Source organism: Marmota marmota, unplaced genomic scaffold (genome assembly GCF_001458135.2).
Source record: "Marmota marmota marmota unplaced genomic scaffold, marMar, whole genome shotgun sequence".
Lineage (NCBI taxonomy): Eukaryota > Metazoa > Chordata > Mammalia > Rodentia > Sciuridae > Marmota > Marmota marmota.
The window spans coordinates 7,246,553-7,271,664 of record NW_026000119.1 but is presented as its reverse complement, the minus strand read 5'-3'; the positions used below and the strand labels follow the sequence as shown (position 1 = coordinate 7,271,664).

General features: G+C 37.1%; 1 protein-coding gene across 2 annotated transcripts in view; it reads left to right on the top strand.

The window, feature by feature from the left end:
• Fras1 (Fraser extracellular matrix complex subunit 1) overlaps positions 1 to 25,112 on the top strand; it is a 426,519-nt gene that overhangs the window by 145,329 nt on the left and 256,078 nt on the right. For both annotated transcript variants that reach the window (XM_048784792.1, XM_048784791.1), the window contains exons 3-4: positions 15,890 to 15,997; positions 24,119 to 24,211. In XM_048784792.1, the coding sequence (XP_048640749.1) occupies positions 15,890 to 15,997; positions 24,119 to 24,211 (201 nt within the window). The remainder of the gene's footprint in view (positions 1 to 15,889; positions 15,998 to 24,118; positions 24,212 to 25,112) is intronic.

Genomic DNA, 25,112 nt, shown 5'->3' with positions numbered 1-25,112 from the left:
ATCCTCTTATATGTAATTTTGTATAACAATGAGGGTCTCCTTCCATTTCCATGCAATTTCCCTTCTCTCTCCCTTTCCCTCCCACCTCTCATCCCTGTTTAATGTTAATCTTTTTCTCATGCTCTTCCTCCCTGCTCTGTTCTTAGTTGCTCTCCTTATATCAAAGAAGACATTTGGCATTTGTTTTTTAGGGATTGGCTAGCTTCACTTAGCATAATCTGCTCTAATGCTATCCATTTCCCTGCAAATGCCATGATTTTGTCATTTTTTAGTGCTGAGTAATACTCCATTGTGTATAAATGCCACATTTTTTTAATCCATTCATCCATTGAAGGGCATCTAGGTTGGTTCCACAGTCTAGCTATTGTGAATTGTGCTGCTATGAACATCGATGTAGCAGTATCCCTATAGTACGCTCTTTTAAGGTCTTCAGGGAATAGTCCGAGAAGGGCAATAGCAAAAAATTATCTTTTAGTTGTACACAATACCTTTATTTTGTTTATTTATTTTTTTATGTGGTGCTGAAGATCGAACCCAGGGCCTTGCACGTGCTAGGCAAGCGCTCTACTGCTGAGCCACAACCCCAGCTCCCCTCTCCCTGTCCTTTTAATGCTGGGAATTGAACCCAGACCCTTGGTAAGCATATGCTTTACCACTGAGCTACACTCCCAGCCCTGCACATTTCTTTAATGGTCTCCATTAGTATTCTAAGGTTTTTATCTTCCTCTGTAAAAAATCTTTGCCTATTATAAGTATGTACACAAAGCTAACTTGATGGTAAACAACTTCTGAGCTGATTAATTGATAGTTGGATTTTTTTTGCATATGTATTAGAAAGTTTAAAAACTTTGCTTATGTTCTGTATTTATGCAGAGTGGCTAAATACAATGCCATTTACTGCATTTATAGAAGTTATCTGTTAGCTCTCTGGTAGACATTTTAGAATGCCTTGCAAAGGACCTTGATCCTCAAAATACTATCATTTTCTACAAATACACATTGACCCTTGCCAAGCCTCATTTCATTCATATCTTTGCATGATGTATCATCCTCTCACCTTTAGGATGGGGTTGAACAATGTGGTTCGTGGGCATATTGCTCTCAGAGTTGGGAGACCTCATCGAGGGTTGGCAAGCCCTGCTTTGCAATTGTGCACGTCCTCTTTTCCTACATTTGACATTCAGCTTCAGGACAAGGTCACAATACCCCTTTAGTACATATTGAATGTCAATCATGGGGCCAAAAATATATAAGAGAATAAATTATTATGTATGCTCTGCCTTTAATGGAATTGTTCCTCAAGGGTGCTGGAAATTTCAGGCTAGTGAGCAGTGTGGCCAGGTAGAACTTTCCCAGGCCATTTACAATGTCTATGATTAACCTCCTATAAGCACTGAAAGAGTATGGATGATCAGGGCAGAGGTGGGGAGGCTGGCACTGAGGCACTGGTTGATTCTGCTCAGCTCTGGAAGAGTTAGTTATTAAAATCATGCCAGAACTTGTGAGACTCCAGTGGAATGTATTAGACAGCCCCCACCCCTTGAGGATTTAGCTAGGATTCTGACACTAGCCAGTAGCTTTAATGATTCAGTTATTCCAAGTTACTGGGGTCCCCTCTGTCCACCATATGGTCTTGTGCTTATTTCGTGTGTGTGCGTTTAATTTCACTGAGGACACTGTGGGCTCCCCCTGGAAATTCATTGTCTAGCCCTTTAACAGCTCCTGAGCACTAGTGGGACTTTGTACACAGTAACTCCTCTGTAAGTGTTGACTGCAGGGCAGAACTGGAGAGGATGAAGTTCCCAGGAGAATGTTGTCTTTTGCATGTATATGCTGTGTGATGTTAATAAGTCTCAGCTAGACCTTGCAGTAAGCAAGTTCAGGGGCAACAATTTAATTCTCTTTTCATTAGTACAATAAGCAGTAGGTGGGATGGGTGTTAAGCTTAAATGTCTCTGGTGCACCATTTAAACCATACATGCCACCTGTGGGTGTTCCACTGCCTGCCCTTTTGTTGCGGTGGGTCCCCTAATTTGTTTTTCAGTCCCTTTCATCTCATCATTGTTCTGGAAGGCACAGCTCTGCAAACCACATAGAGACCTTTCAACTTCCCCTGCATTTTATTTTATTCAGCCAATTGACTAGTACTGTCAGCTAATTGAAGTGGAAATGTAAAATGAAAGCTGTATTATTCAGCTGCCAAGGCCCCTCACTTGGCAGGGAGTGGGGTGATGCTGGTAATTGTACCAGAAGTGTAATTGCTCAGGGTTTTGCCTCTGGATTTAACAATGAACCCTGGGAGGGTCTTCCTCTGAGACACTGGATACCTGCTTCTCTCCAGTGGCTTCCTGGCGAACAGTGAGGCTAGAGGCAAATCCAATCAAGCATTCCTGTGTTCTTAGAGAATGACCACTATGTATTCTGCTGACTGTGGGAGTGGATTGCTTGGTCTGAGTACTTAGTCAATATGTCATTCCCATTATAACTGGCAGTTAATTTCCTCTTGGTGCAGAATGGGGGTGGGACCCACATTCTCAGAGGCAAAGATGGTAAACTCACATGCCAGTTGTAGCCCGTGCCAGGGTGTTCTTGGGAACAGTTGCTGATGCAGAACAAAAGCCCATTTTCTAAACTAGTTATGACTGAGGAAAGGTTTACATGTCTGGAAAGAGTTGAGAAGCTTAATGGAAAAATAAGCAGAGTAAAATGTTCATCATTAAAGTTGAGCATCTTAGTGGATTTGGCCCAACAAACTTTCTTTCTTTCTTTCTTTTTCTTATACACTTTAATTCATGAATAAAATAACAGCCGTGAACAGTACTTTAGGATAGATTATGTTGGGCTAGCCTATGAGGAACATATGGGGCAGGTACCTTCATTTCTCTCCACAGATTATCCCTCACTCCATGGTGGACGAGACAATAATCCTTCCCACCACCTACCTGGTCAGAGCTTCAGTATCCTTCTCAACACAACATCTTGGATAATTATTCCCCAAGCAAATATATCTGATTAAGCCGGTTTTACCCTCTCTAACTTGAAAATTAGAATATTTTTTCTACTGTGAATTCAAGAAATGGAAATAAAGTAGCTAAGTAATTATTACACTACTTATGTGCCAAGTTAAAGGAGGTTGATTTGAGCGTAGTTGTTACTGTAACATTTTGTTACTATATCATTATTATTTTATTGCATCATGTGTCTTTATGAAAAGCTTCCTCAAACATTTCCAGAGGAGAGGAGAAACTGCTTTTGTTTTCCTAAACAGGAAGATCTTGAGAAAGATATTGAGAATAAGGTTGCTGAGGCAGGGCAGGTTGCCAAGGTTGATCCCTAACTCTCTCCTTCCCAGAAATCCTTGCCAGCTGCAGAAAAGGTATAGGTAGAAGCAGTAGCCAAAGTCAATTAGGTCTATTGATCAGAGAGACTCAAGCCTGTTGAGAACTGTTCTCTCTGGAACCAATGTCATTTTCCAGTTGAAAAAATATGGACCTTAAAAACAAATAGTCATGGGTTCTAATCCTGACTTCACCAGTTATATGATAACTAACCAAACACTTTCTGTAATTTTCAATTTCTTGTTTTAATAAGTAAAAATTAATTGCTTCATAGAATTTTTGTATTTTGTGTCAAATATAAATACATACTATATACATATGCATGTAATGTGTAAATGTATGTAATATGTACATTATAGCTATTTGTATAGACCTATAATATATGCATATCCTACATGTATATACACATATGCATATGTATGTAACATGTATGCAGTGGTTGCTCAATAGTATAGTACCTTACATATGATCTAGAACTTATAGCTATAAAAATATATTAAGAGCACATAGCTTGTGTAGTGACATTTTAAAATGGGACTTGAGAGGTTTTTTTTTTTTTAAGTCAACAGTATCTCTGTGGATGTGACATTTTGAAAAGTAAGCTTTCTAGCTTATTTATACATTAGGAGTGGTCGTATATTGATGAATGTGGTTGTGGAATTCACACAAAAGAAGAAATCCAGTGCATGATGAACTCCTTTATAAATTCCGTGCAGGGGTGTACTTTGATAATTCCTCTGAGAAACAGTTCATACAGAGATTTGTCCGGAGTGGACAGAAATGTCTGAGGACAGCTTGCTGAGAGGAAAGTGATTTATCTTTTATTTTCCAAGGAAGTGATTTATCTGTTGACCCAGGCTGGTACTGGTAGAGCCTGGTGTAGAATCCAGTGTGTCTTTCTCTATGTTATGTTCTTTCTCAAGTTATTTTCTTTTGCTTTGTTCTTTGTTTCAAAAGTCCTGCCTCTCCAACCAGGTTTCACATTTAAGAGCCAATGTAAGGGACTGGGTTGTAGTCTTTCCTATCTGGATTGGATTGTATTTGTCTATTTCTTCCACTTTGCTTAACACAATGGTTGGTTCTTAGTAATTCCTGGTGCCTTGAATTTGTAACATCCTATTTTGAATGAGGCAGATGTGTGAATATATTCAAATATAGATATGTGTGCATTGGGATTTTTCTTTGCAAAATTCAGTTCACACTATATAATCATGGCACTGAATGTTATTGGATTCACTGCTTTGTTTGTAGTCCAGTCTGACAGTATTTCTCTTTTAATGTTTCATTCATTGTAGTTACTGGTATTTTTAGGTTTATATCTTCTATCTTACATTTTGTTTTCTATTTGTCATTCTGGTTCTATGGTCTTTTCTTTTAAGTTGTAAGTTTTTATTTATTCAATTATTTATTGAATAATTTAATTTGTTTTATTCAGTTATTTTTATGTGGTGCTGGGAATCAAACCCAGTGTCTTACACATGTTAGGGAAGTGCTGTACCACTGAGCCACAACCCCAGCCCTCTTTCTCTCCTTGTGTTCTTTGGATTAATACATTTCCCCCCACAATTTCAGTTACCAATAAGTTAATCTGTTAGTTATACATATTTTTATTATTCCTCTAGTGATTATCACAGATATTACACCATGCATTAATCATTTTAATTATAATCTAGTGTTAGTACCTTATGATTCCAATTTTATTCACTCCTCTTATATCTTGTGTCTTATTGTTGATATGTCATTTATATTTACGTATTTTACAAATAATACATAAATCCCACAAGGTGGTGTTCTTTTTGTTTTGTATGGTTATTATTCATTTAGATCTATGCAGATATTTACCTTCCAATTACTCTGAATTCCTTCCTAATTCCTGTGTTCCTACCTAGAGTAATTTTCTTATTGCCTGAAGAACTTCCTTTAGTATTTAGTCTGAGTCTGCAGGTGATAAAGTCTCATAGGCTTTATTAAAAAACATCTTTATTTCACTTTTATTTTTTGAAGGATATTTTTGCTGGGTATAGAATTCTATGTTGGTGATTGTATTTTGCTTATTACTTTAAAGATTTATCTTCTAACTTTCATCACTCTTTTTTGGTGAAGAAGTTGTCAGTTATACTGTTCTTTTTTGAATATAATTCCATATTTCTCTATGACTTTAAGATTTTTCTTTTTGCTTTTATACTGATGCTGATGTACTTAAATTGTTATTTTCTTTAACATTTATTCTGCTTGATAGTTACAGAACTTTTTCAATCTATGGCTTGACATTTTTCTTTGGTTTTAGAAAAGTATTGCCCATATTTCTTCAAGATATTTCATTCTTCCCATATTCTGCATCTTGTCTTCAGAACTAAATTACCCTGTATGTTAAACCTTATAACATGTTTCATGTGTCTCCAATCTTCTTTTCTGTATTCTCTATCCTTTCATTCTTTGTGTTTCAGTTAGGATATTTTCTATTGATCTAAATTCTTGCTTACCATTATTCTCTTTAGCTGTAGGCAGTCTTCCATTAAACAAGCTTAGTATTATTTGATTGGATTTTTATGTTTTATAAATTCTGTTTAATTATGTTTATAAATATTTGTTTTCTGAAGAAATTTCCTAGTTATTGAAATATTTAAAATATAAGCATCTGATATTTCTAATATACGTATTGTTTTTTATTATCTTCATAAAGTTCTGAACCACATATAATACAGTCTTTCCTTAAGTTACATGGTAGCTAAATTTTGGGTAATTCAATGTGTGATCATGGTGTATATAAACAGTATATAATAATCAGATAAATATAGGTAGATTTTTTACTACATGAACATTTGGTAGGACTTTTAAAAGTCATGTCGAAGGGGGATAATTTTTATTTGTGCAAGAATGCACACAACATGATATCTAGAATTTATGATCCTAGTTCATTGAATACTAGTAGCACCCCAAATCTTCTGTATTTAAAGCAAATGTTCTGTGTCTCTTTGAGTAGCATGGTCCCTGTTCTGGAGTCCTCACATTAAATAGTGAGAATCAGCTACTGGAAAGGAAGCCTTTGATTCAGGATGTCTGCCAGTCCTGACCTGAAAATAGACTTAGTATGTCAGTCTTTGTCTGGTCAAGAAGTGCAAGTATCAGTACAAATCCAAACCATTTGCTTTCACTGGATGGTCTGTTTAACTAGGACTACTGCCAAGGGGCTGGCTTGAGGAAAAGTTAGGGATTAAAGACACACCAAAAGAGCTTCAGATGATATGACACAGTTGTGGCATGCTGGAACACAATAGTATCAGCTTGACATTTAATCAGAAATAGAGGGGCTCTTTTAGAATAAAGGTCTTAACTGAGATGTAAGTCTAGAAGGCAAGCTCTCAAATATTATAGATTGAAAATGGCTATTGCAGCTGCAAGACTTTTAAAGGGCAGCATATTGAATGAAGTGCTGTTGTTTGTGCATTATTTTTTTTTTTTAGCAATTACATCATAAAACAGCTAGCAATTCTTTAAGTTTGGGAATATTCCTCCTGCCATTCATTTATTATTTCATTCAAAAATATGTGTCTGCTATGTTTTAGTCCCTATGGGAATACATAGCTACATGAATATAAAGAAATTGTCCTTACTCTTTAAAGACAGAGAAGTAGAAAACTAAAAGAATAAAAGAAATGATAATGATCTAGTAGAGAAGACAAGAAAATAAGTAATTTTAATATGGGCAATAATGGTATAGCTATAATTTAACTTTATGTGCAAACATTTTGAATGTTTAATTTTTCCCCCTACATTTGCTTTAGGAATATGAAATGAAATCTTTGGGAGCTGAATTGATAGAATAAAAAAGTAATTACAAGCTTAGCTACAGTAGAATCTCCCTAGTATCTGGATTCCTTAAAATGGAAATATGTGACTGAATTAATCAGTAATGAAAAATTTTCTGTGGTAATTGTCTCCAGGAATTTAGGAGAGTTGTCATTTGGGATGCTCTTAGGTCAGACTCTCACTATAACAGGATTGTGTCAGAACAAATGGAAAGTTGGGTGTTAAGTAATAATAGATGAGCTATAATTAAGCTTGTATTTCAAATGTTTCAGAATTTGGAATGGGGAGTACATCATTTGGATGTTTATTTTATTCTATATTTTAAAGATATCTTAATTATTTTGGGCATGCTGTATTGCTGTAGGAATACAGTTTACATATAACTTGATAGTAGAATATTGTGTAAACATGTAAGCCCCAGGAAAGTGAACTACCCCGTGTCTTGGATACTGGAGATTCCAGGGAGACTTTCTACAGGTCTAAACACTAACTCTTTCCTCCGTCATAAAAAATACAACAGGTGAAGCTTATGACATGTGTCTAAATTCATAGGTAGCATCGACTGCGTGCATCTCATGGGAGGGTCTCTGGACCAAGAATATTAGTGTAGTTCATTCTTACTGTCACTTGATTAGGTCCTCTCTTTTACTTAATTTACATACTAGGAAATGGAGACTCAGAAAAATAATAGATTTGTTCAGCATTCTAAAGCTAGGAAGTAGTTGAATTGGTATTTAACCCAAGGTTACCCACTCTACCATGTCAGCACTGCTATTTGAACTAGTGCTGTGTAACCTTGTGTTCCTAGACCAGGCTGTGGCTACAGCGGTGATAATGTATGAAAACAAACTTTAGAATCAAATGGGTACACCAGTTCAAACACAGGTACCAAGGCTCATGAGCTTTGGTACTATTGCTCAACCTCTCTGAACCTTAGTTTCTTCATCTATAAAATGGAAATCATGATGAAAATCTGTGTAAAGAGGTTTTAAAAAGAAAAATAAAATGATGTAACTGCCAAACAATCTAGAACCCAGAAGGTGCCCTCTTCTTCCTTGTTTGGTTTCTATGTAAAACAAAACTGGGAGGAGTACATATGTCTCTCTGGAATTGGGAGGTGCTTTGAGAACATGAAGCAGAGGAATATTGACTTGGTTGAGGAGGCAGAGCAGGCCTTCTTGAGGAAGTGATATTTAAACTGAGACCTGGGGGCTGTATGGAAGCTAGATTAAGAGGGGTGGGAGTATTAAGTAGGTAGGTCACTTAAACCTCACATACTCTTCATTGTAAACGGAGGCAGCACTGCCCTAGGTGTTTCTCAATTTTAATCAGTTAAAGTCAGAAAGTAGAACTAAGAGTGATTTAAAATGGTAAAGTTGTTATACATTATAGTACATGATTATTGATATTATATAACAGCAAAACAGGAAAAAAAAAGAAAAGAAAAGAAAGAATGGGTTTGAATCCCAGATGTCTCAATTACCAGCTGAGCTCTATGCAGTTCACTCAACCTTCTATGTTTTATTCCCTCAGTAATAAAATCAGGGTCATGATACCTTGTCTACAGGATGCTGTGAGGAGTAGTAGGATCACGAATGTTTGGAGAATCTGGGACACACTAGCGCTTGGAAGTAACTTGTTCCCTTTTCCTCCCTCTCCCTGCCTCCACTTGTGGTATCACGCTATTGTAAGACATCTGTACAAAAACGTGATGCTAACTTGCTGTTCAGGGTCTTTTGAACAAAGGCACTTTCAGTTATATATAGCAGCTATCTTTTCATCTGTGATGCTTGCTGTTGTTTCTGTATCCAAGCTGATATTCTTACAGTGGATGCCTATAGGTTTATCATTTTTAAGACAGGTGAAGGAGACCGGGTACAAGCTAATCATCCCAGGATGCTGAAATGGTCCTTGATATGTAAAACAAGAAGTTCTATAAGTGGGTATTATATGGAGCAAATCTGTGAAATAGGTCTCAGACAGAAAGTGGTTTGTCATTTTCTCTTTTGTGGCATTAACTTGTACTTACTCTTCCTGAGAGGAGATAATTTATTGTAAATACAAGATCCCATATCTTTTCCTGACAATATATGCCCTGTCTTCCTTCTTATTTGGGACTGAATGAGGAGCTTTCCATGAACTTTAAAATGAGACCAAATGAAAAAGGTATTGTTTATCTAAGTTGTCTGAAGAAGGGCACTTGGGAAAAGCACTGAGCTCTAAAATAACCTTATGAAAGTTATCGATTCGTTTCTTTATGGTTCCTTGACAAACAAGGACCATTATTTCTGTGCCTGAACTGAAGCTGGGTCAAAGAACCCTTTTTTATGGATTATCTTTCTTGAAAACCAGACTTGTCAGGAAAATGAACCTCCAGAAATGAAGACATGGGCCCCGGTTGAATATTGTATTTCTTTCATTGCTTTGAAGGACAAGTAGGGAGTACAGTTAATTTTTGAAATTTGACTGAGTTTGGGGATAGCTCAGGAAGTTTAGATAAATCACCTACTGTTATATATTTAGTAAATGGTTTTATTTACCCTCTCTCCCCAAGCTAGTTTAACACCAAAGCCCAGTTTTGTCTGGGTCTACGTTTGTTGGGGGTAAAAAAACCTTTTTTGTTTTTGTTTTTGTTTTCCTACCTTATATTTTTAAAGTGACTTTAAAATATCACATAAGTTAAATATGAAATAAAAATAGAAAATACAGATAAGGATAAAGGACAAAACAAAAACTCACCTACCACCCACCAGTAATGACCACCCTTTGCTTCCTGGGTGTTATGATTTGATATCAGGTGTTCCCCCAACTCCTTTGTCAATGCAGGAACATTCAGAGGTAAAATGCAAGTGGGGTATGGCTGGAAGGCATGGGTCATTGGAGTCATCCCTGGAAGAGTTTATCATCTCTGGGCCCCTTCCCTACTCTATTTTCTGGCCACTGTGAATGGAGCAGCTTCCCTCCATCACATCCTTTTTCCATGAAGTTCTGCTTCACTTTGAGCCCAGAGCCATGGAGTGTACCATTCATGGATGGAACCCCTGCATCATGAACCAAAATAAACTTTTCCTCCTTTAAGTTGTTCTTGTAGGTATTTTGATCACACCATTGAAAAGCTAACCAACACCCTGGTTATGTAAAATCACATAATTTCACACTTTGTTTCTATGCATTTAAATATATTTTTATTCCAAAAAAGCATTATAGTCCACATACTATATTGTAACTTGAAAGCACAGTTTTAGGGAACATTATTCCTTCTTTCTCATTTTTGCTCTAAAAAGCCAAGGGCATTTAAAAATGAGATGCATTAATCAATAATTAAAGTATGGTTATTATAACATTTAGATGAAAGAAAATTTATGTTGACAGTTGATATTCTGCTCTTTAGAGTACTATAAATAATTTCCCCCAGAAATTTGAGTCCTGATGAAGGGTATATTCATTGTTCATTTTTAGCACTAATCAAATGTTCAATAGATATTTGACAAGTAAATAAGTTTCTTTTTAAAGTACCCTTGTACTTTAAAGTATTTGGGTTTGGAATAATGATATTATCTGAAAATTTTATTCATATTTTATTAAAAATATTGAAACTGTTTAAATAGACCATATTTTCATTGCTTTTTAGTTTTGTCATAATCTAATCCTTTCATCTATATTCTAGTGAAAGACTCTCTTAAGAATATACTTTTGCAGAGTGTGTTAAACTGAAAGAGAAGATTATAAAGTGATAGAATTGCAGTAGTAACATGAAAATCTGTAAAACTTACTTTACAGTGTTATTTCTTTGGATTTTATGGCTTTATCCAAAGTTTTAGCTATTGAGGAACTCCTGCGTCCCTACTTTCATAAAGCAATTTTATGGCCTCATAGAAATTGATCTGTAAAGTTTTAAAACTAAAAAGTATATGACCATCTATCCAGGCTTGGGAAAGCATTTATTTTACTTAAAATTAACCATAAATTATTTACCTCTCTGAGGATATATTAATTAAGGGCATAAAATTAAGAACTTTTTTCTTTGGGTTCAATGCTTAGATGAAGAAAAGTTTTCTTTAAATATAGTTAGACCCCAGGAATGTCATAACATCCAACATTATAAGGATTTTGTGGTGATATCAGTTAAACATTGTTTCCTCAAGCTCTCACAAGCCTAACTAGAATATATGAATTTATACAGGTAGATGTTTTCATGAGGGTAAACAAGTACCTGAGTTGTTTATTAATTAGTTCAGACAACATTTAGGAACTGGGTTAAGTTCAGGGGATCTACAAAGAGGAGTAAAATGAAATTTCCTTTCTTGAAGACTCATTATCTGCTGGGAAGACAGATATGGAAACAGATCAAGAAGGCTTCCCAGATCCAGAAAAATTGAAACATTGAATTGACATGAAGAAAGATTATGGTTTTTGTGAATGAAAGTGGGAAACTTACTCTCTGTTCTCAGAAGGTCCTATTTAGAATTCAGTAAGCTAAGTGCAATAATTGAAGGCTGCTAAAATGTGTAATGGGCTTTTAGGAACTTGGAGGTCATTGTGAACATGATTGAGTGTAGAGAAGAACTTGAAGTCTGGTGTTTTGAATGTTGCATCTGGAGAGAATGAAGTTGGTTGGCCCAAACTAAGATGAAGAAAGCTCATATGACCCAGTGTGGCTATTCATGGTCTAAGTTAAAGAAAGATGAGGACTCATGCTGACTGCTTTGTGAGACAGAGACCTTTCTAATTACCTAATTGTCTTCAAACTCAGTCTACAGATTCATTCCTACAGGTCTCTCCCATGGCAATGTTCTGGATCCTTCGAGTGCAAGAATACCAATTAAGAAATAATCTTATTCCCCTAAGTTTTACTTGTATAGAGTGAGAACATGGGAAAATCATGATACTTATGGGACTGTATTCACTTTAAGAAAAGGAAATGTTTAGAAGATGTTTGTTGAATGCCTATAACATAGTAGAAAGCCTTTGGAGCAAAACCAGATTACATTTAATGATCTCTTAGTAAGTCCCAGACAATGTTTATAAATCTTTAAATACAGCATCTCACGTGATGCTTCTAAGAAAACTATGGAGTAAGTACCTTTAGCATCTACCTTATTTTAGTATCCCAGTTTCACAGACGAGGAACCTGGGACACAGGCACTTTAACCACAGATGCACAGTTAGTAAATGATGACATTAGGATTTGAACCCAGGCAGTCTGGCCCCAGAGCCTGTGTACTGAGATCTTCTAAGGACTTTTTGAACTTGGGGAAATTTTTCCATCTCTCACATCCTGTTTCCTCATCTGTAAATTGCATTGGAGACCTTTACATAGGGCTGTCCTGCAGGTAAGAGCTTTGCATGGTACCAGCACATAGCTGTGTTCCCTGGTCTTCCAGGACGATGGCAGAGTTTGAGAAAGCCTTCTTCCTCTTGTACAATAATTGCTCTTCCTGCTCCAAGATTGGTCAACATAAACTAAATTATCAATAAATGGTAGTAATTGGCTTTGTGAAATTGTCATTTTTATTTAATCTGTATCCTAAAACTGGAACTATTTTCTTGAAATCATCAGGAAACATATATTGCATTGTGCTTAGAAATGAACTTCATTTTTCCTCACTTTCATGTCAGTGTTCTTTGGGTTAAGACCATCCTGTAGTTGTCACATTATTGTCAAGTTTGAAGAATGTGCTATAATGATAAGGAGAAATTCAGAAGTAATCCAGGCAAGTTCTGGTATTCATTTGCTTTGACTTAGAATTTGTGAGTCAGCCACTGGGAATGTCATCTTACCTCAGATACATATTATGTGTCTAAAATAACTTTGGAAAATTACCTGTATTTGAAGCACATTCTCTGAGTGATTATGAGCGTAGTGTTTCTTGACCTGAGAAGTGACTCTGTGTAGAGTGTCATGCATATCCATGTAAATCTATACAAGTGTTGGTACATTAGTCATGGTTATGCAGATAAATAGAACCGATAGGAGGTGGGGGTATTTAAGGAATTTGTTCATTGGCTCATGCACTGGCAAGTTCAAAATCTACAAAACAGATGAGCAAGCTGGAAATGCAGGCAAAATTTCCATGTTGTAGCTCTCTTTTCTTTTTTGGTACCAGGGATTGAACCCAGGATGCTTAAGCACTTATCCACATCCCCAGCCCCCATTTATATATTTTATTTAGAGATAGGGTCTCACTAAGTTGTTTAGGGCTTTGCTAAGTTGCTGAGGCTGGTTTTGAACATGAAATCCTCCTGCCTAAACTTCCTGAGCCATATTATAGATTTAAGGTTGAATTCCCTTTTCTCTAGAAAGCCTCAGATTTTTTCAATTAAGGACATTAACTAATTGTATGAGACTCATCATGTTATGGAAAGTAAACTCCTTTATTTAAAAGTCAACTGATGGTACATGTCAATCTCATCCACAAAATACAGATGTTCCTCAATTCTCAATGGGTTATATCCTCATTGATTGTAAGAAAATATTAGTCAAAAATGCATTTCATGCAACTAACGTACCTATTACCTGTACATAATAGCAACACAGGATGCTGTAGGGTATTTGTTGTTTACCCTGGTGATCTTGTGGCTGATTGGGAGCTGTGGTTTGCTCTGCTGTTCAGCATCTCAAGAGAGTATCACACTGCATATTGCTAGCCTGGGAAAAGATTCAAACCCCAAATTCAAATTATGATTTCTATTAAATGTGTATTTTTTTGTACCATCGTAAAGTCAAAAAGTCAAAAGTTGGGGACCACCTGTTTCTTCACTGCAACATCTAGACTAATGTCCAACCAAACAAATGGGCTCCATAGCCTAGCTGTGTTGGCACATAATATTAACCATCATATTTGGTTTCTGCCATTGCATGTAAAAGTGTCTGTTGTGTCCACCCATCTCCCAGCCCATTCCCAGCTCAAGTCAAATACTTGTGTTCTGATGACGCTGGCAGGAGCTTAGAAACTTCTCTTTCTCTCCCTGGAGTATTGAGTAGCACTTGGATTTTGGTTTATTGAGGGAAAAAAAGGATGAGAAAGTTTTAAAGGGAGAATAAACCTTCACTAAGCAACTTATGAACTATTAACTCCTCTTTTTAAGGATCTGCAGTGTAGCAGGCCAAGTTCATGCTTCAAAGGATTTACAGTCTGCTCTGGCAAGGCTAACAGGCATTTAAATGAGTGCAATAAAGTGTGACAGTGTGTGCAGGACAAAGTGGGGTTGCAGGGGAGTGTCAAAGAGCTGCATGGAATAGGGGTAAGAATGATTCAACTCTGAGGTTGGCGTGTAAAGAGAGTGTGGGTTTGCAAACTCCTCCAGGAGAAGTCAGGGAGGAGTAGGGATCCCAGCAGGAGAGCGAGATGTGAGACCAGGTGAGAGGAGGCAGGGCTGTCTAGTAACTTGACCTAGTTGTTGTGAATGGATGAAAGCCTCAGGACTGTGAGGTTCAGCAAGCCCAGAAAGCGAGGTGAAGGCCTGATTGTAGGGTCTGTGTTTTATCCCATCTGAAGCAAAGATGAGCCTTAGAGTAGTTTTAAACCAGAGAATAGTACAGACAGCATTCTCAGGTTTAGTGTTTAAAATTCAGTCAAATAGTTTGGCTATTTTCAACTCATGTAGAATAGGAATAGGAATGTCTGGGAAAATGGATTTCAGTACATCCTCTAGTGTCTTTTTGCTTAAATTCAAAGTCATCATAGCAACATTTCAATGGATAGAAAAGGTCTCTGTGGAATCTCTGAGAGAGTTGGTCTAAAAGTTACTTTAAAATAGTAGGATTGAAATAAGGATTCAACATGATAGAGGGTGAGAAATAGGAAGGAAATTCCTGAGACCTTTATTAGAGCCTGGATTCTCTTTTATGTTCACTATTTTTCTTCCCAATTTGTTGGATAATCACATTTTTGTTTATTTAACGTTCATGATCCAAAATAATGTGTGAGATCTTCATAGACGGTCCCATACTTGGACTTCATTAAGATCCCAATTAAGATCACAAAACAGCTGCTCAATGCATATGTGTTTGGTGAACGTATCTTGAAAAACAGATCCACTTACATACATCTGTCTCTGATGAGCATTGAAGTATGCAGTAAGCAGAGTGAGGTCTGAGGTGCTTTTATGATCTGGTGGCAAATACTGCTTTTTGAATACTGATTAGAGCTAGACAAAATGTCATTTTCCACAGGACGTGGTGGTACATGCCTGTAATCCTAGTGATTTGGGAGGCTGAGGCAGAAGGATCGTGAGTTCAAAGCCAGCCTCAGCAAAAGTGAGGTGCTAAGCAACTCAGTGAGACCCAGTCTCTAAATTAAAAAAAAATACAAAATAGGGCTGGGGATGTGGCTCAGTGGTCCCCTGAGTTCAATCCCTGGAACCTTAAAAAAAAAGTCATTTTTCTTTAAACCTTCTCAGATAATTTGTGCTAGTTAACAGCAAAAAGAAACTTCAAGTCAGGGAGCAGCATGTCCTCAGAGGTTTGTGGCTAATCGATACTTTCTACTCTGGGTATTGACAGCTGTGTGCTGAATGCCCTTGTCTTTGGCTATGTAGGTTGACTATTGTGAAATGGATCATACTGCTTTTATTGCCATTCAGGGTTAATCAGTGCCCAGAGAGTACTGTGTGTGGTGTGCCTGTGACACTCCTCTGCCTTTTAATTGTTCAGGATGTGGGGCTTTTGATGGTGTTGCCTTTGTGTGCTCAGACCTTGACTGATCAGTTTTTAACTCAGAGCTTATGCTTCTTTGCAGGATGCCACAGTTTGGAAGCCTGATTCATGCCAAAACTGCCGTTGCCATGGCAACATCGTTATCTGCAAACCTGTTGTTTGCAGAAACCCTCAGTGTGCCTTTGAGAAGGTATGATATCCTAATGGTACCCTAAATATATTGGATTAGTCTGTGAAGGGTCAGGTTTTTGTATCTTATTGATCATCTGTTTTCAACATTCAGCTCAATCTCTAATTGCGAGCTTTAGGAAATGCATGAGAGAATTTTAACATATCACATGTAAGAATATATTAATTTTCATTTATTGAGGACAAGGTGCTCAGTTAAAGGTTTACCAGTTGTTATCCCAGTTAGTATTATGGAGAGTTGGTGCCTTTACCCCCACATTACAGATAAGAAAGGTGAAGCCTGGAGATTTTAAGCAATTAAACAAGATGGTACAATTAGTAAACTGCTGCCCAGAGATTTTTCCCTGATTTTGACACAAGCCAAAGATGTTGACATTAATCTCAACAACTCATCACACCATTGCATGAGTCAAACATCAAAATTGACTTCTCAAATACTATTTTCTAAAAACTCCACTTGTGTCTGCCCCTGATGGTATCACTGTGTTGCCAGCAGGTTCCTGAAGAAGCAAGAGAGTCCTTGATACAAGATTGTCCTCAAATTTGAACAAGCATATGCGTGATATGTCCTCCTTTATCCTCTGTTAAAACTTTTCAGTTTTTTTCTGACTATAAATGTTTTGTTAGAATAATTTATTTTCTAGCTGTTGACTCTTTTTAAAGTCAATATATATTTTTTAAAAGGTGTAAGTTTGAAATTCGAATGTTTGAAGCTCCCTAGAGAAGACCGATTATTTTCTTAAGAAAGCATTCTGTCAATTTCACAAGTACAGTTTATTTTTCTGGTTTCCGCCCCCCCACCCCCCAGTAATTAATCTTGAGACTTTCTACATCTAATGCTAATAATAAGGTTCCGTTTTTCCCTAACATTGGAATGAAGGTGTGCCTTTAAGACTATTTCTCATTTTCTGTGTGGGTGGATTTCTGAGAATCAGGGAGTACACAAATGTTAATATTTTGCTGCATATTATGAATCCTTCTATTGTATGGAGTCAGTACTCCTAAGAAATCACCAATTGGTTGATGGCAGAGTCTGTGTGGTGATGTAGGGGCCATGCTGTGGTATCACAGAAGAAGTCCTAAATTAGTTGTAGAAGACATATTGGTGAAACTAAAGTGTTTTATACCAGGAGTCAACAGAATAAATGTGGCCTGATGCATATATTTTTATGACCTGTAAACTAAGAATATTTTCTTTATTTTTAAATAGTTGAAAATAGTCATGACCAATAACTTATGAAAGTTATATGAACTCAGTATTTAGAATCAAAAACTAAAAATTTATTGAGACACAGGCATACTCATTTGTTCATGCATTATCTTTGGCTGCTTTTATACTTCAGTGACAAGCGTTGTGATATAGACCCAATTGTGAATCCCAAAGGCTAAAATATTTACTGAAAAAGTTTCTGGTCCTTGTACTCTACTGAGCTCACAACTTCATCCTTTTTAGTTTGTTCTCTTCCTAATTCTTCTCATCTCAGTAAATCCATTCTCCAGGTACACAGGTCAGAAATCTTACACTATCTTTGACTCCTTACTTTCTTCCCATCCCACATCCAGGACATTTGTAGATCTCCCAGCTCTTCCTTCATACAATAGTACATTGCAAATGTGAGTTCTCTGCTCTCACTCTGGTTTCACCTGTTACCATCTTTTGCTTAGTAGCCTCTCATCTGGTCTCACTGCTCCTGTGCTTGCTTTCTTCATTGTAATGTTGGTGTAGCAGCCAGAATGATCCTATTAAAACTGACATCAGATCATGTTGCTTCTCTCCTTAAACCCTCCAGTGACTTCCAACGGCTTCTCTTCTCAATTGGAGTAACTCCTCATGGTGTCTTTTAAGGTATTACTGCACCACTCTAATCAATCTTCCCCTAGCATCTTCTTGCTCATTTTGCTTCAGCCATCAAGCCTCTTTGCTGGTCGCTGGATACAGGTACACACAGATACACACGCCACATATCTTAGAACAATTTTGTGGGAACAGTAAAGTGAAAGGCTCTATGGCAAAAGTGTTTGTCTGTCTGTCTGTCTGTCTGTCTATCTATCTATCTATCTATCTATCTTAATCTTTTAGTTTAAGTCTTGCTGGCATGATTTTCTGTTTAAAATTGCTACCCTTTACCACCTACCTCACATTTTGTATCCACCTTCCACGTTTTTCTTCGTGGTACTAACTACTGCCTGGCATACTATGTGCTTTTGCTGATGATATCTCTTGTTCACTGTTTCTTTTATTCACTATATATCTTCAACACCAGCAATCATACTTGATATGTGGTAGGTATGCAATAAATATTTTTAATTGAATGAATGAGGGATGAGGCTAGAAATTGGTAAGTTCACAGTTATAGAGAAGTTTGTAGGCTGCACTATGGAGCTTAGAATTCTTTTCATGGTGATGGAATGCTAATGAAGGTTTTAGGCATAAATGCAGAATGGCCAGGTTTTCTTTTAGAAGGATACCACTGGTGTTTCAAAGATAAGCATAATATTAGAAACAAGGATTTCAATTTAGAGGCTATGAGAATAATACAGATGAAAGGATGAGTATTGTTTGCAAGAATCAGGGGAAAAGTCACACTCATACATTGCTGGTGGGACTGCAAATTGGTGCGATGACTCTAGAAAGCAGTATGGAGATTTTTCAGAAAACTTAGAATGGAACCATCATTTGACCCAGTTATCCCACTTCTTGGCATATACCCAAAGGACTTAAAATCAGCATACTATAGTGACACAGACACATCAACATTTATAATAGTTAATTTCACAAAAGCCAAGCTATGGAATCAACCTAGGTGCCCTTCAACAGAAGAATGGATAAAGAAAATGTGGCATATATACACAATGGAATATTCCTCAAACATAAAGAAGAATGAGATTATGGTATTTGCTGGTAAATTGATAGAACTGCAGACTATTATGCTAAGTAAAATAAGCCCATCTCAAAAAAACCAAAGGCCGAATATTCTCTCTGATATGTGGATGCTAACATATAATCAGGGGTTGGGGAAGGAAGAATAGAAGTTCATTGGATTAGACAAAGGGGAATGAAGGGAAGGGAAGGGAAGGAGGATGGGAATAGGAAAGACAGTAGAATGAATTGGACATAACTTTCCTATGTTCACATATGTCTACACGACCAGTGTAACTGTACATCATGTACAACCTCAAGAAAGGGAGGTTATACTCCATGTATATATAGTATGTAAAAAATACACTCTACTGTCATGTATATCTAAAAAGAACAAATAAAAAATTTTTAAAAAGAAAGGATGGATATCTGAATTAGAGCATGGTAGTGTAGGGATCAAGAGGAAAGGTTAGGTTCTATACATATCTAGGGGATACGTCAGTAGAACTGATTGAAGGTAGGAAGATGAGGGAAAGAAGGAGAAATGACTTCCATGTTTATGGCTTGATGAGCCACCAACTGATCCCTCTATATCTTAACTATGTATCTGTGTATCTATCTATCTGTCAGTATATGTATATCTTAGTAGTCCAACTGGGAAAAGTGATGATTTCAGTCTGAGGCAAGTTGAGTTTAAAGTGTTCAGGGAGAAGCCAGTCAGCAGGATATATGAGAACAAACCTCAGAGGGGAAGACAGAGCTGAAGTTATAATGTGGGTGTCTGGGGCCTTTAGAATTAATGAATTTATCCAAAGAGATTATGTGAGAAAAGGATACAAGGCCAAGGATGGAGTTTGGGCCAGAGGAACATGAGAAAGAAAACTTAAAGTTTAAGAAGACAGGGTGAGAGAGGCAAGAGCTAAGGAATGGTCAAAGAGGAAAAAGCAAGATATGGTTGCAGGGGGGTAGAGGGTTTTCAGGAGGACTTTGTGTTAACTACAGTTGAGGGACTAAGTGGAAGAAGAATTCAATGTGATCCACTGCATTTGGCAACATGTAGGTTAATGTGAGTGGAGTGGAGGGAGCGGGAGTCATGGTGCTGAGTTTTGAGGACTGAATGGAAAATGAGGAAAAGAAGGCTAACTCAAGGCTACTCTTTCAAAGCTTGACTGAGTGGAGAAGGGGGATGCTTGGCAGACAACAGCACATCTGTGAAGTTTCTTGAACTCCTCTCCCACAGCCATCTAGCTCTCCTGTGCACCGCCATGGTGTTTTGTGCTTAGCCTTCTTACACTTCTTGGCTAGAATGCATATGCCCTTTTGTCTGCTCTTCCTCCAGACTGTAAGCTCCTTGAGAGCAGCAATCTTGTTTCCTTCACTATTGCAGATGAGCAGAGAAGGCTTCTGCTAGCATTTGTAGAATAATCCCTTGGATGGGGGTGGGATTTTACTTGTTTTGTTTTTTAGTTTATATATGAGAGAAACAAGATGACCTTAGGAGAAAAGGGGAATGATCCAGAATGGAGAGAGAAGGTGAAGACATGAAGGTTGGGAGGGAGGAGAATGAAAGAGAAAAAATGAATTAGAGTAGTTTGTAGCGAATTCCAGAGTATGGAATGGGATAGGGGTGGGAAAACAACCTCATTCTCTAGGAATGGAAAGAAAAACCCATGGATAAATACAGATACAGGTAAATCTGGGGATGAGAAAAGGAAGAGGATACTGATGCAGTCCATACCTAGTGAGGTTTCTTTGTGAAGATTTTGAGATTCTTGTGGGAGTTATGAGAGAAGTGAATGTTAGAGGTCAGTGAGGGGAGAAAGGGACTGATCAAGGTCAGATAAAGGGTGGTGTTATGGGAGCAGGAGGCCATGAACTTGTGGGTACCAAGCTGCATGGTGGAATGCTTTTCTCAGCAATGCACACCAGTCAAGTATAAAAGAGGATAAGACACAGTGTGGGATAGATACGGGACTGGGATTTTGCCATTCTCATGAAGAGACAGAGTAGAGATATGGGAAGTGGTGGGTGTTGAGACTAACATCAGTAGGAAAACAATGCCAACTGGGGGCTGAATGGCTTCCAGGAAAAGAGGTGCTCAAGAGTCTCTGAGGGAAATAAGGTTAGTGGGAGTGAGGATGAATGAGAGCTAAATACTAGGAGGCACAGGTTCAGAGAGATGAAGGCCTCTGGTCTACAGTAGTGTAGAGTGCAGATAGGTTCCAAGTTTACCTATGGCTATGGGCCTTCTCAAGACAAATGGAGTGAGGATTGCTTGAATTGAGGTGGTCAATAATGTACAAAGAAAGAATGTGGGACTGATCATTTTCATGGACACTGAAGCTTTCAGAATGATGCTCAGATATAAGGTAGAGAAGAAACTGAGATCTAGGTGCCACATAATACACACACACACACTATATATCTTCAACACCAGCAATCATACTTGATATGTGGTAGGTATGCAATAAATATTTTTAATTGANTATATATATATATATATATATATATATATAACATATTTGTGCATGCTTATATATGCTTAGTACAGTAGTGCCTTCTTACCTGTTGTTTTGCATTGTCAACCATGGTCTGAAAATATTATCTGGAAAATTCCAGAAATGGATACTTCATTAGTTTTAAATCATATGACATTCTGAGTAGTGTCATGAAATATTTACACAGTTCTGCTCCGTCCAGGACTTGAATCATCCTTTGTTCAGTGTATCCACAGTGTATATGCTGTCTGCCCATTAGTTGCTTAGTAGCCATCTCAGTTATTAGATCCACTGTGTTGATATGCCAGTGCTGTGTTCTAGTAACCTTTATTTCACTTCATAATTGCCCCAAAGCTCAAGAATCGTGATGTTGGGAAGAAAAACATTAATGTACTGAAATTCACATACTGAAAAGATCTACAGTACAATAGATATTTTGAAAGAGACATCACATTTATATAACTTTTACCACAGTATTTTAAAATAATTATTCTCTTTTATGATTAGCTATTATTTTTAATCTCTTACTGAGCCTAATTCATAAATTAAATTTTATCATATGTATGTATGTAAGAAAGACATAGAATATATAGGGTCCTATACTATATGTAGTTTCAGGAATCTACTGGGAGCTTTGAAATGTATCCTACATGGGAAGGAGACTACTGTACCTAGCTCTTATGAGCACTCAATAAATGTTAGCTAAAATTATGAAATTATCCCTTATTGTTAGTTGTGCTTCTAGAAACTAATCAAGTCCTCTTGCTCAGTTTCCCTGACAGTCGTCCTTGATGTCTCTTGCCCATGCAGTCACTTTCATTGGTCTTCAGGGCAAAGCCCAAAGGAAGAGTGGACTTGTGTGATTTGTGCAGTCCACAGCTCACCAAGCTGTGTAGGGTTACATGGTCAGGTGTCAAGAATTCCTTGCTTCCCATTTTCCAGGCACACACTTGCAACATTTTTTGATCCTCCTTCACCTCATCTCTGTCATGCCCCACCGGAAGTTCAACAGATGGACCCTCACTGGGAACCTCCCTTTCTTCTTGCCCTCTGCCACTCACACATAAAGAATACTATGTTTTTGAAATGAGGTTTTTGAGGACCATATCTGAAAATTAGTTGTTATATAATAAAAGAAAACTAATTTGGAGGCATAAGACATTCTTTGAAGTTTTCCATTCTCTCTGCCTTTCTCCCTTGCTCCTTGCTGCCAAGTTAGAATATAAACAACTGGATTATCTCATTTCCTATCTGTATGAAATTCTTAGGAGAAATTATGCTAATGTAATTTCCATTGCCATCTTAGTGGAAATTGAAGTGTACTTTTCTATTTGGGCTCAGAGGCGACTTTTCGGAGAAGTCATTAATGTTGCACAGTATGGGCAATTTTATAAAATCCCATATCATATAAATTTTGTTCTTTATCAAGCAAATAAGAATTTGGCGATTACTGTTATTGATGTATTTATCTATGTAGTGGATTAACTGTTGTAAAATTTCAGCCCTATTTCCCATACATGCTTGCGGATGTAGTTGTATGAGTGAGAATTTCTTGTAGATACAATTTTTTTTTAAAAAAATGGAAGCAACAAAAAATAACAAAGAAAATATTATCACACACAAACATACACACACAATTTTATTTTTTCATTCTACTGACTGAATTCTTGGTTGACTTTTATCTTGTGGATGTGTCATGACTTCTTGGCTAATGAAGAATCTTCTACCATTCTTGGTCAGAATCATTCATTGCCTGTTCTGCCACATCTAGAATTGGGGAAATCCTAAGATATATAGCAGAGGAGTGATGTGAATAAGAGGATCGAATAGGAGAATCACAGGGCCCCAAAAACCAACCTTCTGCTGTTTGTGCTATGTGTATGTATGTGTGTGTGTGTGTGTGTGTGTGTGTGTGTGTGTGTAAATATATATATTGTAATTCTGGGGATGGATTCCAGGGCCTTACAATTGCTGGGCAAGTATGCTACCACTATCACTCAATTTTTAGTAACTCTTAATAGATTCTTCATAGTGGCAAATTCATTGTTAGTTAATATGTGATAACTTCCAAAAAAAATCTTGAGATATCAAGTGGTAATCCATTGTTTTGATACTATCCAGAAGCACAATTGCAATTTAAAAACAAACAAACAAACAAAAAAAAACACTTGAAAAACAGGGCAGATTTTTATTGGAGCCCAGGAATTCTACCCAGCTCCCCACAGTACTTACATATGATACCTCCACAACAATGCTACTTCTTAGACAAACTTTGTCCTTCAACCTCCTGCCCCCAAGTGCCTGGTTACTCTGCTTCTCAGATAAAAATGAACTGTCAGCCCCTCAGCTCCCCTCAGCGTTAGGCCTCATCAAGATGGCTGGAAGATTTGCCAGCTCGATGGCCATCCCCCACGCACCAGAATCTTCTTCCTCTCTCCAATAGAGGAAAATACTACCCTCAAGGAAATAGGCTTCTTCTCTCACCCTGACTGCCTTTCTTGGGTGGAGCATTTCTAGTGAAAATAATTCTTCACTTCATTACATGTGAAAAGATGTAGACTTTTTTTTTTCCCCAAGGAAATTACTTTCATAGAAGCTCCTCTTAACAGAGGATCATTTTGTTAGTTTATTTACTTATCCTGTCTGTTGTTGTCAATGGTGGACACTCGTGAGATTTAGAGACTCTAAGATACTTGGGGACTGATGAACCATGTGATTCTGTTTGCTGTTGCTGTTTTACACTGAGCTGTTTTTAAATGCTTAGGGGGAAGTGCTTCAAATAGCTGCCAATCAGTGCTGCCCAGAGTGTGTATCGAGGACTCCTGGATCTTGCCACCATGAAGAGAGAATCCATGAGGTAAGTATTTTCTGATCCCAGGTTGATTCTGTGTCTGTAGATTGTGGACAAGAGAAATCCGAATGTTAAACTTGGGTTGACGGGAGACTTTTTTCCACCTGGCCTGCAGAGGATCTGAAACTCATTTGACTCACTATGGGCAATTAGGTTTCTTGAATAAGATGCAAACTGTCCTGTTTATCCCATTCGCCCTACATAAATATCTATAGATTAAATCTGATTGAATAATGAGTAGTATGAGAATGTTGATACTGAGAAGTTGTGAAAAGTATCACCTTTCTTTTGTATACTATATATATTTGATAGTTATACTATACTTTTGTATACTATATATATTTGATTGTATACTATATATATTTGATAGTTATAAACAACCCACAAGTTGTTGAATAAAGCAGATGATATTACTCTTTACTCAAAGATATAAAAAAATTGAATTGCAAATAGCCAATGCATGTTACTAATAATAAGTGGGATAACCTTGGTCTTTAGAACCATAATTTATAATTCTACCCCATTCAGGTAGTTTCTCAATTTCAGTACTATCAACATTTTAGGCCTTATTTGGGGGGCTGTCCTATGAATCGTAGGGTGTTTAATATCATCTCTAGCTTCTACTCAGTAGATGTTAGTAACAAACTTTAATCAAGACAATGAGAAATGTCTGCAGACATGACCAAATTTTCCTTAGTAGGCAAAATGCTCACACACCCTTCTCTCCATCCTGTAAAGAATCACAGTAGTAGAAAAATATCCTAAAGATTTTAAAATTATATTTTCTCATTCTAGATCCTTTAGGATTAATTTAGAGATATTAAATACTGATTATAAGCACCATTGCTAGGTTTATATTAGAAATGATGAAAATAGTTAATCTTCACTCATACTTAAATGTTACCCG